At 60.8% G+C, this 13891-nt stretch overlaps 2 protein-coding genes across 3 annotated transcripts in view; both read left to right on the plus strand.

Moving 5' to 3' along the window:
- The window catches only part of EHBP1 (EH domain binding protein 1), a 206929-nt gene extending 201285 nt beyond the window's left edge, over window positions 1-5644 (plus strand). For both annotated transcript variants that reach the window (XM_058020046.1, XM_058020047.1), the window contains exons 24-25: window positions 4368-4482; window positions 4623-5644. In XM_058020046.1, coding sequence (XP_057876029.1) covers window positions 4368-4482; window positions 4623-4713 — 206 coding nt within the window. In that variant the 3' untranslated portion in view covers window positions 4714-5644. The remainder of the gene's footprint in view (window positions 1-4367; window positions 4483-4622) is intronic.
- Window positions 5645-9527: 3883 nt separating this feature from the next.
- Window positions 9528-12550, plus strand: OTX1 (orthodenticle homeobox 1). Its single transcript, XM_058020746.1, has 3 exons — window positions 9528-9690; window positions 10168-10319; window positions 10995-12550. Exons 1-3 carry the CDS (start codon window positions 9594-9596, stop codon window positions 11751-11753), a joined length of 1008 nt encoding a protein of 335 aa, XP_057876729.1. The 5' UTR covers window positions 9528-9593; the 3' UTR covers window positions 11754-12550.
- The last annotated feature ends 1341 nt before the right edge of the window (window positions 12551-13891 follow it).

Below are 13891 nucleotides of genomic sequence, written 5' to 3' on the forward strand. Positions count from 1 at the left end.
GCAGCGCTGCGGCCGGAGCTGCTGCCCGCTGGGATGCTCAGTGATGTGGAGACGGCGGCTCCTTCCCGGCCGCTCATCTGCAGGCACCGGGAGCTCAATGGCCTCTTGGAGGGTTGCGGCACTTCACGAGGAGCACATGAATGACCCAGGGTGGTAAAAAAAAGGCGTAGTGCCCCCTTCCCCCACGGAGCCGTAGAGATAAGAAAGGGAGAGTTAACGCGCTGCCTGCTCCCAGCTAGAGAGGGTTCCTCTTGGGCTGTTCCGAGCGAGAGTGGCCGGGACCCCCTCGCTAAGAGGCCAAAGCGAGCGCAGGTAAACGGGGCCCGTCTGCGCCGCTGCAGCTCCCGCGCGTCCCGCCCGGCTCTTGGGGCCAGCTGCTCCTGAGCAGAGGTGCTGCCTGGTTTCACTGCAGCTGCAGTAGCGGGATGCCTCACTACCAGCTACCTTGCCTCTCACTCCTTTCTTTTATTTTTTTTTTCAGTCGAGTTTTAATGCCTTCTTAGAAAAGATAAGTTCATTTTTGCACACCTTGGGGTGGTGTGTTCATTTTCTGCCCAAGAAATGGATCTTCATTCGGATTTTGTACATCTTGATTTATTCTTGGCTTATAGTTTGAAGTGGGTGCTCTTCTAAAAGGATTTATGCATAGGTTCACTATTTTTGTAGTTATGGTTTATATGATAAGCTTTTTATATTTAAAATCAATATGTAATCCTGTGGAGGAGCTTATCCTCTAAAACCCCATTTGTAAATCTATTTTAGCTTTGTTACACCGCGCAGCCACAGTATTCCATAGATTGATTAGGTTCAGCAGCAGAATCCTATCAAATGGCCTGCTCTGATGATGATGCAAACTCTTTCAGGATTGCTAGTTGACTGGAACTAAAGATAAGACCTGACTGCAATCCCCCAATGTGCTCTTTACAAAACTAGTGTTAATTTTCATCAAAGTGCCAGGCTTATTTATTATAGTGGCAAGGTTGAAGGTTTTACTACGAGAACTTTCGACCATTTCCATTAAAGCATTTCTATGGGAGCTGGACGTCTGTTTGCTCAAAGTAATTATCAGTTTAAGCAATGGGGGGAAAAAAAAGACAATATGAAGTCAATGAAGATGAATAATTGAAAACATTTCTACTTCAATGTGAATTTAGCAAACTCTGTCATTTTAAACTGCCCGTCGCGAGTGGTGGCACGGGGGTTTTAGCTTTCAACACTTTTAGCTCATATACAGCCTCAGAGCTTAATCCTATTTTTGTCCAGAGTGTAGCTTTTATAACAGTATTATTCTGAAATCTTCAAATTAATCACAGCCCATATTGTAGCTTCCCAGAGCTGCAGTCAGCCTGGGTAACTATATGTGACAGGTGTTATAGGTAATCCTGGCTTAAAAGGCACAACAGGTAGGAATCAAACTTGAACACAGTTGCTTTTTTAAACATAGAGATGTTTCCCAAAACTGCTGCCCAGCAGTATTTTGTTGGATAAAACAAAATTGCAAGGTAGTCACCTATAAAATGTTATTTAAATACTTAGAGTCAGTTACCCTTTTAAGCAATTGCTGCTTGACTCTTTATTTATTTTGGGGGGGGGAAAGGCAGACTCCTTTCCTAGAAATGAAAGTCAAATTGCACTGTATAGTTCTTCCAGCAGGTTTTCCCAAGGCATGTTTCAAACATTTATAATAAGCAAATGTGTAAAAAACAACCAAAAAACCCCAAACAAATACACAATTCTTTTCCATGAAATCCTAATAGGACATTATTTAATTCACAGGGCTATAAGATGAAGCAACAAAACCTGTAGCACTTAGGAAGGGACTTAACAGGGAAAAATAGTGAGAGACTGAGCAAAACATTTACTGAAATATTCTGACTTGTTTGCTCTTTCAAAAACTAAAGTTGCTGCTGCAGCTGGAGAACAAGGGATAAACGAACAAACAAACAAAAAGCTTTAAAAACAAGAAGTGAAAACCATCAAAACTGCAAAACAAATATATAAAGTCCAGGTAGAGGCGATGGATTTCAAATCCTTTTTCATCCAGAGCTTCGTGTGCCCAGATGTGCTGGGGCAGCCCGAGTCCCAGCACAATTCCCAGCAGAAACCAGGGAAAAGTTAACCTGAAAGTTGGGAACCACGTCTGGGGGAAGCAAACACCCCTGAAACCCTCTGCCGTGTCTCTTTCTCTCCTTTTCTGTCTGGCTTGCTGCCGTGGCCCTTTTCAGGGCCTTTTCACTGCTGTCATGCTGAGATCCCATTGCGTGTCGGGGGCTTTATTTGTGGGGCAAAACGCTGCGGTTTGGGGAAGCTCTGGCTCGCAGAGAGGCAGAGCAGGGTGTTTGACAGGGGTTGAAGTGAAGGAGCTTTGCCCAGAAGGAGCAGGAGGGGAAGCAAATCTGGAGACTACTCCAAGAAGTAGCACCTAAAAGGCTGCTACCCGAATTAAAGCAGCTTTGTGGCAGGAAAAAATGGCTTGGATTACCGGTAATTTTAGCTGCTAACTCCACCTCTAATCTGTGTCCACCTGAAAAAATTATTCCCTTAGCAACGGTGGAGGGGAAAGGACACATTAAAAAAAAAAAAAAAAAAAAAAAAAAGGAAATGAGAAAGGAAAAGAAGGAGAAGGAGAACGAGGAAAAGGAGGAGAAAAAGGAGAAAAATAAAGACTCGCGGAAGTTGGGGCAGTGCCCCGGCAGCCGGTGCTGCGGGCAGGGCTCCGGTGCGGCGGGACGCGCTCGCTGCCGGTGCCCGCCGCCCACGCGTGTGCCGTGGGTTCCCGCTGCCGCTTGTCCCGGGGCTCCTCGTGGGCCCGGGCAGGCGGCGGGGAGGGCGCGATAAAAGCGGTTCCACATTCCTGCCTTTCTGCCGCTCTCCCAACCTTCATTGCATGATGATGCATCTAATTTTTAATTTGTAAATACAAGGCTGAATTCCCTCTAGCACCACTTGCTTTCATAAAGCTTCTGAGCAGTTTGCTGTCTTGAATAAATTTGGCTTTGGAGGGGGGTCAGGGGGATTTGAACCACCGCATTCTTGCGGGGTTTGTGAAGATTCACATGGTAACCGGTGGGGAGCATTGTTCGGCTTATCTGAATAAGCACCAGCCATGTGAGTTTTAACATGATCGCCCAGGGCAATGGAGAGCACGGGTGGGTGGGGGAGAAAGCCAAAAGGACTGCACCCTCTCTCCCCTCGCCTTCGGGAAGCGCGGCCGGAGGAGGAGGACAGCGCCGGGCCGCTGGCGATGGCTTCTCCCGGTGCTTGGGGTTTTTTTTGGAGCCGGTGTCCTCTTTCCCTCCCGCTCCTCAATTGTCCTGCTATCTCCCTCATAATCTACTGCTCCTGCTTTTCATTGTTTACCTTCTTAATGAGGGAGGCGGGGAAGGCTGGCGCTTGACTGACAGCGACAAGCCCTCTCGGTCTGGCTGCGGAGCCCGGGGCTGCGGGCGGCCCGGGGGCTGCGCCGGGCCGGGCCGGGCCGGGGGAATGAATCCCTTGGGAATAGCGAGGCTGCCCACCCGCCGGGGCTGGAGGGGCCCCGCCATATTCTGTAGCAAGTGTATTTTTACTTCAAAGTGGGCAATGCTAATTAAGCGATACCTGCCTTTAAAGTTACTGCGGAGCATATGGTGCGCAGTGTGAGATTCCTGCAGCCGCTGGGAGCGGGCGAGGGGCGCGCAGAGAGGAGCCGGGCTGCGGGGAGCGGGCATTCCTCCGGGAGCAACCCCGGCGGACACCGGCGTGGGGAAAACAAAACAAATCTTACACTAAAAGGGAAAAAAAAAAAAAAAAAAGAAAATAAAAGAAAGGAAATAAACCCCCACCCAAACGGCCCCAAAATCGCTGCTCAGCTCCCCAAGCCAAGGAGGGCCAAACGCCGCCGGGCCGCGCTTGTCCCCGCGGTAGCCTCGCTGGGGAGAGAGGCCGGGGCCGGGCCGGGCTGTGCCAGGCTGCATTGGTCTGTACTGAGCCAGACCGGGCCGGGCCGAGCTGTGCCAGGCTGCGTTGGGCTATGCCGGGCCGGGCCGAGCTGTGCCAGGCTGCGCCGGGCTGTGCTGAGCCGGGCCGAGCTGTGCCAGGCTGCGCCGGGCCGGGCCGAGCTGTGCCAGGCTGCGCCGGGCCGGGCCGGGCCGAGCTGTGTCAGGCTGCGCTGGGCTGTGCCGGGCCGGGCCGAGCTGTGCCAGGCTGCGCCGGGCCGGGCCGAGCTGTGCCAGGCTGCGCCGGGCCGGGCCGGGCCGAGCTGTGCCAGGCTGCGCCGGGCCGAGCCGGGCCGCAGCGGGCGCGGGTCCCGGCCGGGTTGGCCGTGGCTGTGCCGGGCGCCGGCGGCCGCCGCTCTGACCGCCGCTCTTGTTGTGCTTCCCCCGCAGACTGGCAGAAGACCGAGGCGCAGAAGAGGCGAGAGCAGCTCTTGCTGGACGAACTCGTTATTCTCGTTAACAAACGGGACGCGCTGGTCAGGGACCTGGACGCCCAGGAGAAGCAGTGAGTCGGGCAGGGGGAAGGGGGTCCCCGCCGGGTCCCCGCGGTGCCCACGGAAAGTTCGGTGCGAGCCCGGGGGCCGCGGGGGAGCTCAGCGGGGCCGGGGCCCGCCCGGGCAGCCCCTCAGCCGCCTCTCTCCGCAGGGCCGAGGAAGAGGACGAGCATTTGGAGAGGACCCTCGAGCAAAACAAAGGCAAGATGGCCAAGAAGGAAGAGAAATGCGTTCTCCAGTGAGCGGCCTTCCCGCGGCGGCAGCGAAATCGCAGCGCGGCTTTCTTACGTTCTTAAAATGCCGACATGAGACTGGGAAAAAAAAAAGAAAAATATGTTTTGAAAAAAAAAATTAAACTTTTTTTCCATTTTCTTAGGCCAGATCTAGGCTGCGCCGGGCCCCACTGCGTTGTTTTTTTGTTTTCCATTCAAGCGAACTCGCGTTGTCCCATGATTTCCTTGTGGGCTCAGCTCTCCTTCCGAAAGCGTTGGAAATGGAATCTCCGAGACCCCTGGCGTGCGGGCGATGCCGGAGATGGGCGGAAGGAGGAGAAGAAATAGTCTGTCCTGGTTTCTGGAGCTGGAGGAGGGCTGAGTTTTGAAATAAAAATGTTTTTGTCGTAATAGGATTAGAGAGGGGGATATAGGAAAAAAAAATCATTGGGAATGGTTTCATCTAGTCCTGCCATATGTAATACTTAATAAGCTGCCTACATTTTATAGTTAGGTCAGGTCCACCCCAGTTATTATTAAAAATGTGCTGTATTTACCAGTGGTTTATTACATCAGTTTTACATTTCCCCGGGAGTAGAGCCGAGCTGCTCTGGTGTGCTCGGGGGGCTTCTCCCCCGTAGCTGGCACCAATCCCTGGGAGCGGCTGCGGGCGGAGCGGGGCAGCCCGGGGCAGAGACCGGCCCGGCCCGGGACAGCGCGGCGCTTCCCACCCGCGGATGGACCGGACCGAACCGAACCGAACCGGGCCGGGCCGGGCCGGGCCTGCTCCGCGTTATTTATTGCGCCCGGCCGCGTTCCCCTCCGCACCCCGCCCCGTCCGTGTGCCCCCAAGCGTGTCCCGCGCTCGCATCGTCCCTTCGTGGAGCTCGTCTCGTTTATTTATTACAACACCGAGTCATATATAAAATTTTCAATAAAACCCGAATCTTTCTTACCGTAACAGCCGCTTTCCTCTTTACCTGGGAAACTCCCTTCACCCTCCCGCCTTGGGTCGGCCGGGAGGGGCTCGGGGGGCGGGAAGGTCCCGATCCCGGCGGGAGGGGCAGCGGGCTCCGCGCCCCGGGCCGCCCCGGCCGCCGCCGCTGCCCGGCGCAACGAAACGCAGCGCACGGAAAAGTTTTTCGTTTGATTTTAATAAAATGCAACTCGGGGAGGGGGAGGTAAAACTTTTCCCCGCGGGGCCGATGCCGCCCGCCAGCGGCGCGGGGGATGCGCGGCCAAAGCGCGGGCGCGCAAGGAGCGCACCCGGGGGAGCGCAGGGAGTCCTGCGGGGCCGCAACAGCGCCGGCGGCTCCAGGCGCGACCGCGGCCCGCTCCGCGCGGTGCTGCCGCTCTCGCCAAAAGGAGTCCCCCTTTGGGAGAAGGGAAGCTCCCGGGTTTGTGCGAGCGGCCGCCGGTGCCGCGGGATTTACCGGCCTGGGAAACCGGGGGCTGCCCCGGGGCCCGCAAGTGGATTTGGCCCCATTCGAAGTTTGGGGAGATGCGCGGAACACCCCGGCGCCGGGGGGGCTGGGGCAGCGGGCTCCGCCGAGCTCTTCTGCCCTCCCGTAAAAACACAGGAGCTAGGCACGGCAGGAAACGCACTCCGAGGGTTCCGCGGCTGCGGAGCGCGGCGGAGGCTCGGGAGGGGAGAGGGGCAAAGCCTGCGGTGCTGCTGCCCGGCCGGGAGCTGCTGAGCTCAGTGGGGCTGCCCTGGGGCGAGGGGGGCCGCGGGCGGGCATCCTCTCCTCCTGGGGAGGCCGGTGTTTGCCTGGCTTCCAAAGAGGAAAAAGTAACTCAGTCTCTGGGCTGGGGGCAAAATAAGAGTGTGTGTGTCCCCCGTGTTTCGCCCCCAGCGCGGCACAGCGGCCGCAGGAGGCCCCGGACCGAACCCTTCGCCGGGGCCGGGGTCCCGCAGTCCAGCCCGGCCCCCGCCCGCCCGCGGCTCCCGCCCTGCCGCCGACCTTACCTGGGCACAGCGGGGAGGGCGCCGGCTCCGTCCGGCGGAGCGAGCGGGGACCGGAGTGGCCGGGACCGTCACCTCGGGGGGCGGCGAGCCCCGCGCCCGCCCTGCCCGCAGCCCCGGCCGAGCCTGCCGGGAGGCGCCCGCAGTTGGGGATTGGGTAACGGCGGGAGCTGCGGGAGCTCGGAGGGGCACGGAGACCCCCGGTGTGGGGGGAGCCTTGCGGGGGCTGCTGCCCGCCGGGACCGGGGCTGCCCCGGCCGGGAAAAGTGATGGGAAGACGGCGGGGGCGGGGGGAGCGCAGCCCGAGCCAGGAACTGCCCCGTAGGACCGGGGCAAAACGGGGGAGAGGGGCTGGAAGGGGGGAGAACTGTCCCCGCAAACTCTTCCTCCTCCCTCCTCCTGCCTTTGCTTTTTTGTGAATGGGCCGCGGCGCCTTTGTTAGGGGGAAAAGTGCCCGTGTCGCTGACTTTTGCGGGAGAGCGGAGGAGCTTGCTAACCTCCTTCGCTCTACTCATCGGCTCCCTCCCGCCCGGCTTAGACGGTTCTCTCCTCGCGCATGAAAAAGATTTGAAAAGACGGGAAAAAACTCCAGCAACAACAAAATAAAATGGGGGGGAAAGTCTTCCCCCCGGGAGACCGAGCTCCGATCGGGGCCGGCGGGCAGCGCCTTTGAACATTAGCTCGCTTTCAGCTCCGCTGCAATTAGAGGGAGTTGATTTGGGGAGACCAACAAAAGCCGCGCACCGGAGCCTCTCAGAGGTCCGGGGCCGCTCCGCCGCGCCGAGCCGAGCGCGGGGCCCCGCGGAGCGGCGCGGAGGGCCCGGTGTCACCTCGCCCCTGTCCCCGCCCGCTCGCCCCCGCGGCGCGTAGCAGCCCCTAAATTCGGGACACGCGAGGAAAGGTGCGGTCGCTGTAGTTTTATTGCGATTTTAGAGCACAAAGTTTGCGAGAGCCCGCGGGCGCCGGGATGGGGGGGCCGCGACACCGCCTCCCCTCCCCAGGAGCGCCCTCCGTGCCGGCGAAGGCGGCGCCCGAAACTTTTCCTGCGGTCTCCCCGGGCGCCAGGGACGCGGAGCGGCCTGGGGGGCATCCCGAGGGAGGGGCAGAGCTGCGCGGGCGCGGAGCGGCCCTCCCTCTTCCGCACTTCTCCAGCAGCTCCCACCGCCCGCCCTCTCCGCGGAGGTTGCGCGGGGCCCTGCGCGCCGCCCCCCGCGCCCCTGGCTCCCCGGCCGGCTCTCCGCGGCGCCGGGCTCGGTGCGCGGGGGAGCGCGGAGCGGCGCGGGGCGGTGCGGAGGAGCCGTCGCCCCGCGCTGCCATTGCCCGGGCGGCTGTCAGTCAGGCGGGGAGCGGCCGGGGATTGGCGCCGGGCTGGTTACGCAGTTGCTTTGCGCGCACATACAAGGGTAGGGCCGGGGGTAGGTGATCAATCCTCATCAGGGCCGCGGCTCCATCGCCCCGACAGCGCGGGCCGCCGGCAAGGTAACGCGGGGTACCCCGACAAGTCGGGGGTGCGCGGCTCGGCTCGGGCAGCGCCCCCGGCCCCCTCCCCAGCCCGCCTCTCACCTGCCGGCCCCCCTCGCTCCCTCCCTCCCTCCCTCCCCCCGCCGCGCCCCCTCCGCGCCCCCCGCCCGCTCCGCCCCGCGCTGCCCCGCGCAGCCCCCGCCGCCGCCGGGCGGGCGCTCAGTGCTCCGCAGGTGGCCGCGCAGGTGAGGCGGGCGGGGGCGGCGGGCACCGCGCTCACCGACGGGGCGGGCGGCGGCGGCGGCGCCGGGACGGAGCGTAGCGGGCCCGCGGCGCCCTGGCCAGGGGTGGTGAGCGCGGCCGGGCCGGGGCTGCCTCGGGATTTTTTTCCTTCCCTCTCTTCTCTTTTTCACTTTTATTTCCCTCCTCTTCGCCGTTCTCTCCTCCCGGGACGGGCCCGCTCCGCCGCGTCCCCGACAAAGTTATGCAACGCCGGGTCCCGGCTCTGCCACCCGCCCTGCGCCCGGCCCCGGCCCGGGGGGGCACCGCGAACCCCGCCCGGCACCCGCGGGTCCCCCCTTTGCCCCGCCGGGGCAGCGGTGTCACAGAGCGGGGGCTGCCCCCGGGGCCCCCCGGGTCCCTCCGCTCCTTCCTCCCCTCCGGTTCGTCCGCGGCGTTTTGGGCGCTGCCGGGTCTCTCTCTCCTGCCGCGTCCCCCCGGGCGGGCCCGTCCCGGCTGCCCGCGCTGTCCCCGCTCGGCTGCCGGCGCGCTCTTCTTTTCCTTTTCCCCTTTTTAACTCTTATCCATTTCTAATTAAAACGTCCCCGTCTGCTCGCTTTTAAATTAATTATACTTCCCTCCTCTGATACCTCCTTTTGATTCCTAATCCAATTATCTTTTTAAATAATTGCTTTATCTCTCCCGATCGCCGGGCACTGTTGCCTCTCGGCACTTGCGCGCGGCTCGCCTTCGTTTAAACTAAAATAATAAAAAAATAATAATAAAATTAACCATCGGGAGCCCCGCGCCGGGTGGGCGCAGCCCCGCGGGAGCCCGGGCAGGAGCCGCAGCCTCACCCGCTTCTCTCCGCTCTCTCCCCAGGCGCTCCGGCCTCGCCTCTGCGCGGGGAAGAAATCCGCCTGTTTCTCGATCTTCGTTGTTATTTTGACTTTTTTTTTTCTCCTTCGTTTTTATTTTTCTCTCACTTCACCTGCTATCTCTCGAGGACCTCGTGGCGGTGACGGCAGGACTGAACGAAAAAAACTCCTTTCAAGCCGACTTTGTGCTCCGTTTTTAAATTGTCGTTGGCTTTAAAAAAAATTTTTTTTTTTGCCTCTTATTTGGGTATTTTTTCGGGGGCTCTTTTTCGTCAGTTTTTTTTTTCTTTAATTTCCCCCTTCCCCACCCCACACATTCGATTTGATTTTGATTTTTTTTTTTTTTTTCCTGCCGGACTTTGGAGGAAAACTGCCCGGCTTCTAGCATGATGTCTTACCTCAAACAGCCCCCTTACGGCATGAACGGGCTGGGGCTGACGGGCCCCGCCATGGACCTGCTGCATCCCTCCGTGGGCTATCCGGGTGAGTGCCGCGGCCCCAGACAGCGGAGGGGAAAATCTTCCTTCCATCCGTGCGGGTTTGGAGGAGCCGGTGGGGCCGCACGGCTGAGGGTGGGAGGCGGGCTGGTTGTTTGCCTCACCCCTGCCTGGGGACGCTCGGGTCTAGCTGAATTTTCCCCCTTCTCCCGGGGTGGCTTCGTTTTCCCAGGGATTTTTAAGGATAAAGAAGTTTCAAATTGAACAACAGCCCCAAAAAAGTAATTAATTTCCGCACAACGAAATCTCCCCGTAGCTCCCGCTGGAGCCAGGCCTGGCCCTTGCCCAGCCCTGTGCCCCTCGCCCTGCCCGCAGCGGGACGGGCTCGGGCCGCCCTGGCTCTGCGGGGTCGCTGCCGCCCTTGGGCGCTCCTCGGGCCCTGTCCCGGGACACCGGGGCTCCCTCCCCGTGCCGGGGCGTGCGGGGGGCCCGGCGTGACCGGAGGGCGCTGCTCATCCCGCAGCCACGCCGCGGAAGCAGCGGCGGGAGCGCACCACCTTCACCCGCTCGCAGCTGGACGTGCTGGAGGCGCTCTTCGCCAAGACGCGCTACCCGGACATCTTCATGCGGGAGGAGGTGGCCCTGAAGATCAACCTGCCCGAATCCCGAGTCCAGGTACCGGCCCTGCGCGGGGGAATCCTGCACCTCCGTGGGATGGGGCACGCAGGACCACCCCAGCCCAGCTGGTGCTGCTCAGACCGGCTGCTCCATCCGCACTCATGCTCCATCCACGTTCATTCCTCTTTCCTTGGGACAGGGATGCGTGTGGGGTCCCATCTGCTTGTCTGTCCCACTGTGGGGACATTCAGCCCAAGAGGGAGCGTTTATCTTTATTTTTTATTCTCTTGTATTAGTTTTATTTTTATTTATATTTTCCTGTCACCCTCCACCTGCTCCAGGGTATAGCAGCCCTACTACCTGGGTGCATCCCAGAGGTTGTTCCCTTTGGGCACTGGTCACTGGATACCCAGGAGGGTGGGATATGCAGGCAGCACCCAACACAGGATCTGTCCCCTAAATCCATATTTTGTCGCTGTGCCAGAGATATGCAGGAGCTGGGACGCCACAGCCTTTGGTCCTGGCCATCCTTGCCTTTGGCAGGCCGTGGGGTGTCCGGGCAGGGCTGGGGTTGTATCTGGGGTGTGAGGGGAGCGCGGTGTTAGTGGATACTGGGAGAACTGGTGCCAGGGTGAGGGTGGCTGAGTGCTCGCAGCCCCTTCTGGGGCTGTCGGGGCCCCTGCTCAGCCCCCCGCGCTCCTTGCTGCCCTGCGCCCCGTTTTCTCCCCGCAGGTCTGGTTCAAGAACCGCCGCGCCAAGTGCCGGCAGCAGCAGCAGAGCGGCGGCGGGGCCAAGAGCCGCCCGGCCAAGAAGAAATCTTCGCCCGCCCGGGAGAGCTCGGGCTCGGAGAGCAGCGGGCAGTTCACGCCGCCGGCAGCGGCCTCCAGCTCCGCCTCGTCTTCCTCCTCCAGCTCGGCCTCCTCGGCCCCGGTGGGCGCCCCGGCCTCGCTCAGCACCCCGGCGTCGTCCATCTGGAGCCCGGCTTCCATCTCGCCCGGCGCGGCGCCCGCGGGGGTGACGGTGCCCGAGCCGCTGCCGCCGGCCGCCGCCTCCTGCATGCAGCGGGCCGGCCCCGCCGCCTCGGCCGCCTCCGCCTCCTACCCCGTGTCCTACAGCCAGGGCGGCGGCTACGGCCAGGGCTACCCCGCGCCGCCCTCCTCGTCCTACTTCGGGGGCGTGGATTGCAGCTCCTACCTGGCGCCCATGCACTCCCACCACCACCCGCACCAGCTCAGCCCCATGGGCCCCTCCTCGGTGCCGGGCCACCACCACCACCACCCGCTGAGCCAGAGCTCGGGCCACCACCACCATCACCACCACCACCACCACCACCAGGGCTACGGCGGCACGGGGCTGCCCTTCAACTCCTCCGACTGCCTGGACTACAAGGAGCCCGCCGCCGCCGCCGCCGCCTCCTGGAAGCTCAACTTCAACTCCCCCGACTGCCTTGACTACAAGGACCAGGCGTCCTGGCGCTTCCAGGTCTTGTGAGGGAGCGGTCTCCGTCCCCCAAGCTGCCACTGACCCACCCGGGGGCTCCCCACCGCCTCCCGGGCAGGACTCTGGGCTCTTCCTCCTCCTCCTCCTCCTCCCTCTTCGTTAGCAGTGGCGGTGTCCTGGGGAGGTGCTGCCGCCCCCATCTCTACTGACTGATATTTATTTGCTTCCTGCACCACTCCACCAGGTTTATTATAATTGTTATTTTTTTAAACGCAACAGAAGAGGAGTTTAAAAAAAAAAAAAAAAAGAAAATTAAAAAGCCAAGCGTGTCCCCCGCTGCCCCCCGGGCAGAGGCGCAGGCTGGCTCCTGCCCTGCCAGTGCCCCCGGCTTTGTGCGGGGACCCTCAGCCCTGCGGGTGTGGAATTCCCGGCTCGCCAGTCCTGTACAGCCTCTTGCCGCGGGGAGCGGCGGGAATTATGTAAATACTCGGTCCGTTCCAGTGACCACGATTATTTTTAGTTGATGCTGTTGGGTTGGCATTTATCTAGAGTCTAACATGGAACAGAACGTAAAAAAAAAAAAACAAAATCTTTTTAAATTTCGATTTTCTTCCCTAAAAGAACGAATCTTTCCCGGTGTCATGTCCTCCGTCCATCCTCGAGGGCTCCGCACAAGCTTGGCTGTGCCGTCCTGGGGCTGAGGGAGAGGGGGCATGGAAGCAGCCACGGGAGGTGTCCAGAACGGAGGCAAAGGGGGAGGGAGGAAAGGCTGCCCAGCTGATCCGCAACCTGCAGACCAAAAAACCCAAAACTTTTGGAGAAAAAATTAATAAAAGGAAACAAACAAACAAAAAAGCTGCGAGAAAAAGTTTTGGTTTATTTTTTGGGGGGAGGGTTGCAGGGATAAGCAGCTCTGGTTGGGGGCTGGGGCGGGGGGGCGCACGGCTTTTCGGAGTGTGTTTTTTGGTTCGGTTTTCGTTTCGCTTGTTTCGAGCCCCTTGTTGCTGCAGCCCCGCGTTCCTGCCTGGGCCGGCGCTTCCCGCAGCGGGGACAGGGACAGTGTACGTGTGACTTTTGATGCCGTAACCCCTTCGACTGTAAGGCAACCCCCCTCCTTTCTCCCCGCCCACCCCAATAAAATCTAAACTAATAAATGTAGTGGTGTCGTGTCCTCCTTCCTCCCTCCTGCCTCCTCTTCCTCATAAAGCTTCCCTGGGGGGAGTGAGGAGCAGGAAAATATTTCCTGGGGTTCCTAGCAGCTGGGGATGTGTGTGATGAGTTTGCGAGCGCTCCGAGGGGGGACACTCCGCCGCCTCTGCCGGTGCGGGCTGCGGTCCCGCTCCCACGTTAATTGGCGCTTAATTGGTTACGGATTTATCGGTGCCCCGTGGTGCCCAAGGGACGCGCGGGACGGGCGGGCGCTGCCCGAAACTGCGATTTGTCCCCAGGGTCGGTGGCGCAGCCGCCAAACCCGGGACCCACGGGCGGGCCGGGGTGCCGGAGTGCGAGGGACATCCGGCCGGACCTCTGTCCCTCTGTCCCTCTGTCCCTCCGTCCCTCTGTCCCTCTGTCCCTCCGTCCCTCTGTCCCTCAGCGCGGGTTCGGCACTGGCGCTCCCAGCCCCGACTCCCGGCCGTGCCATCCTCAGCCACTGCCGGCCGCGGTCCAGCCAAGGAAGATGAATTTTTTTTTCTCGTGACAATCTCGCCCTCTTTTTCCCCCCCAGAGCTTCGCTTCAGTTGTTGGAAGCTGCCTGTTGGTGCTGGGGCTGTTCCTGCTCGCACAGGACCGGGGGTGCGAGTCGCTGCTCCCCTGCTTGGGGCATTGAAGCGCTGCTCGGGGAGCAGCCCCAAATCCCCATCCTGCTCCCCGTGGTCCTGCAGTCGTGCTCACCGCACCTGGGAGCTCCGGGGCTGTGCCGTGTGTCCCCATCCCTGGTGTCCCCGCAGCCCCGGGACCGCAGAGGGGTGAGAGGGGCCGGTGCTCCCTCGGCTGCTTTGGGGAGGATTTCACCACCTGTCCCCGCCTTCCCGCCCCAGCATCCCGGGGAGAGCCATCGGGGATGCACTGCGATGCTGCGCCGGGAAAACAGCGGGATCAGCCCCGGGAGCCACCCGCGCCAGCCCCGTGCGACATCCCGGGGTCGTGGCCGTGGCAGAGCCCCGGGGCGGGGGTGGCTCCCGCACCCA

Source organism: Melospiza georgiana, chromosome 3 (genome assembly GCF_028018845.1).
Source record: "Melospiza georgiana isolate bMelGeo1 chromosome 3, bMelGeo1.pri, whole genome shotgun sequence".
Classification (NCBI taxonomy): domain Eukaryota; kingdom Metazoa; phylum Chordata; class Aves; order Passeriformes; family Passerellidae; genus Melospiza; species Melospiza georgiana.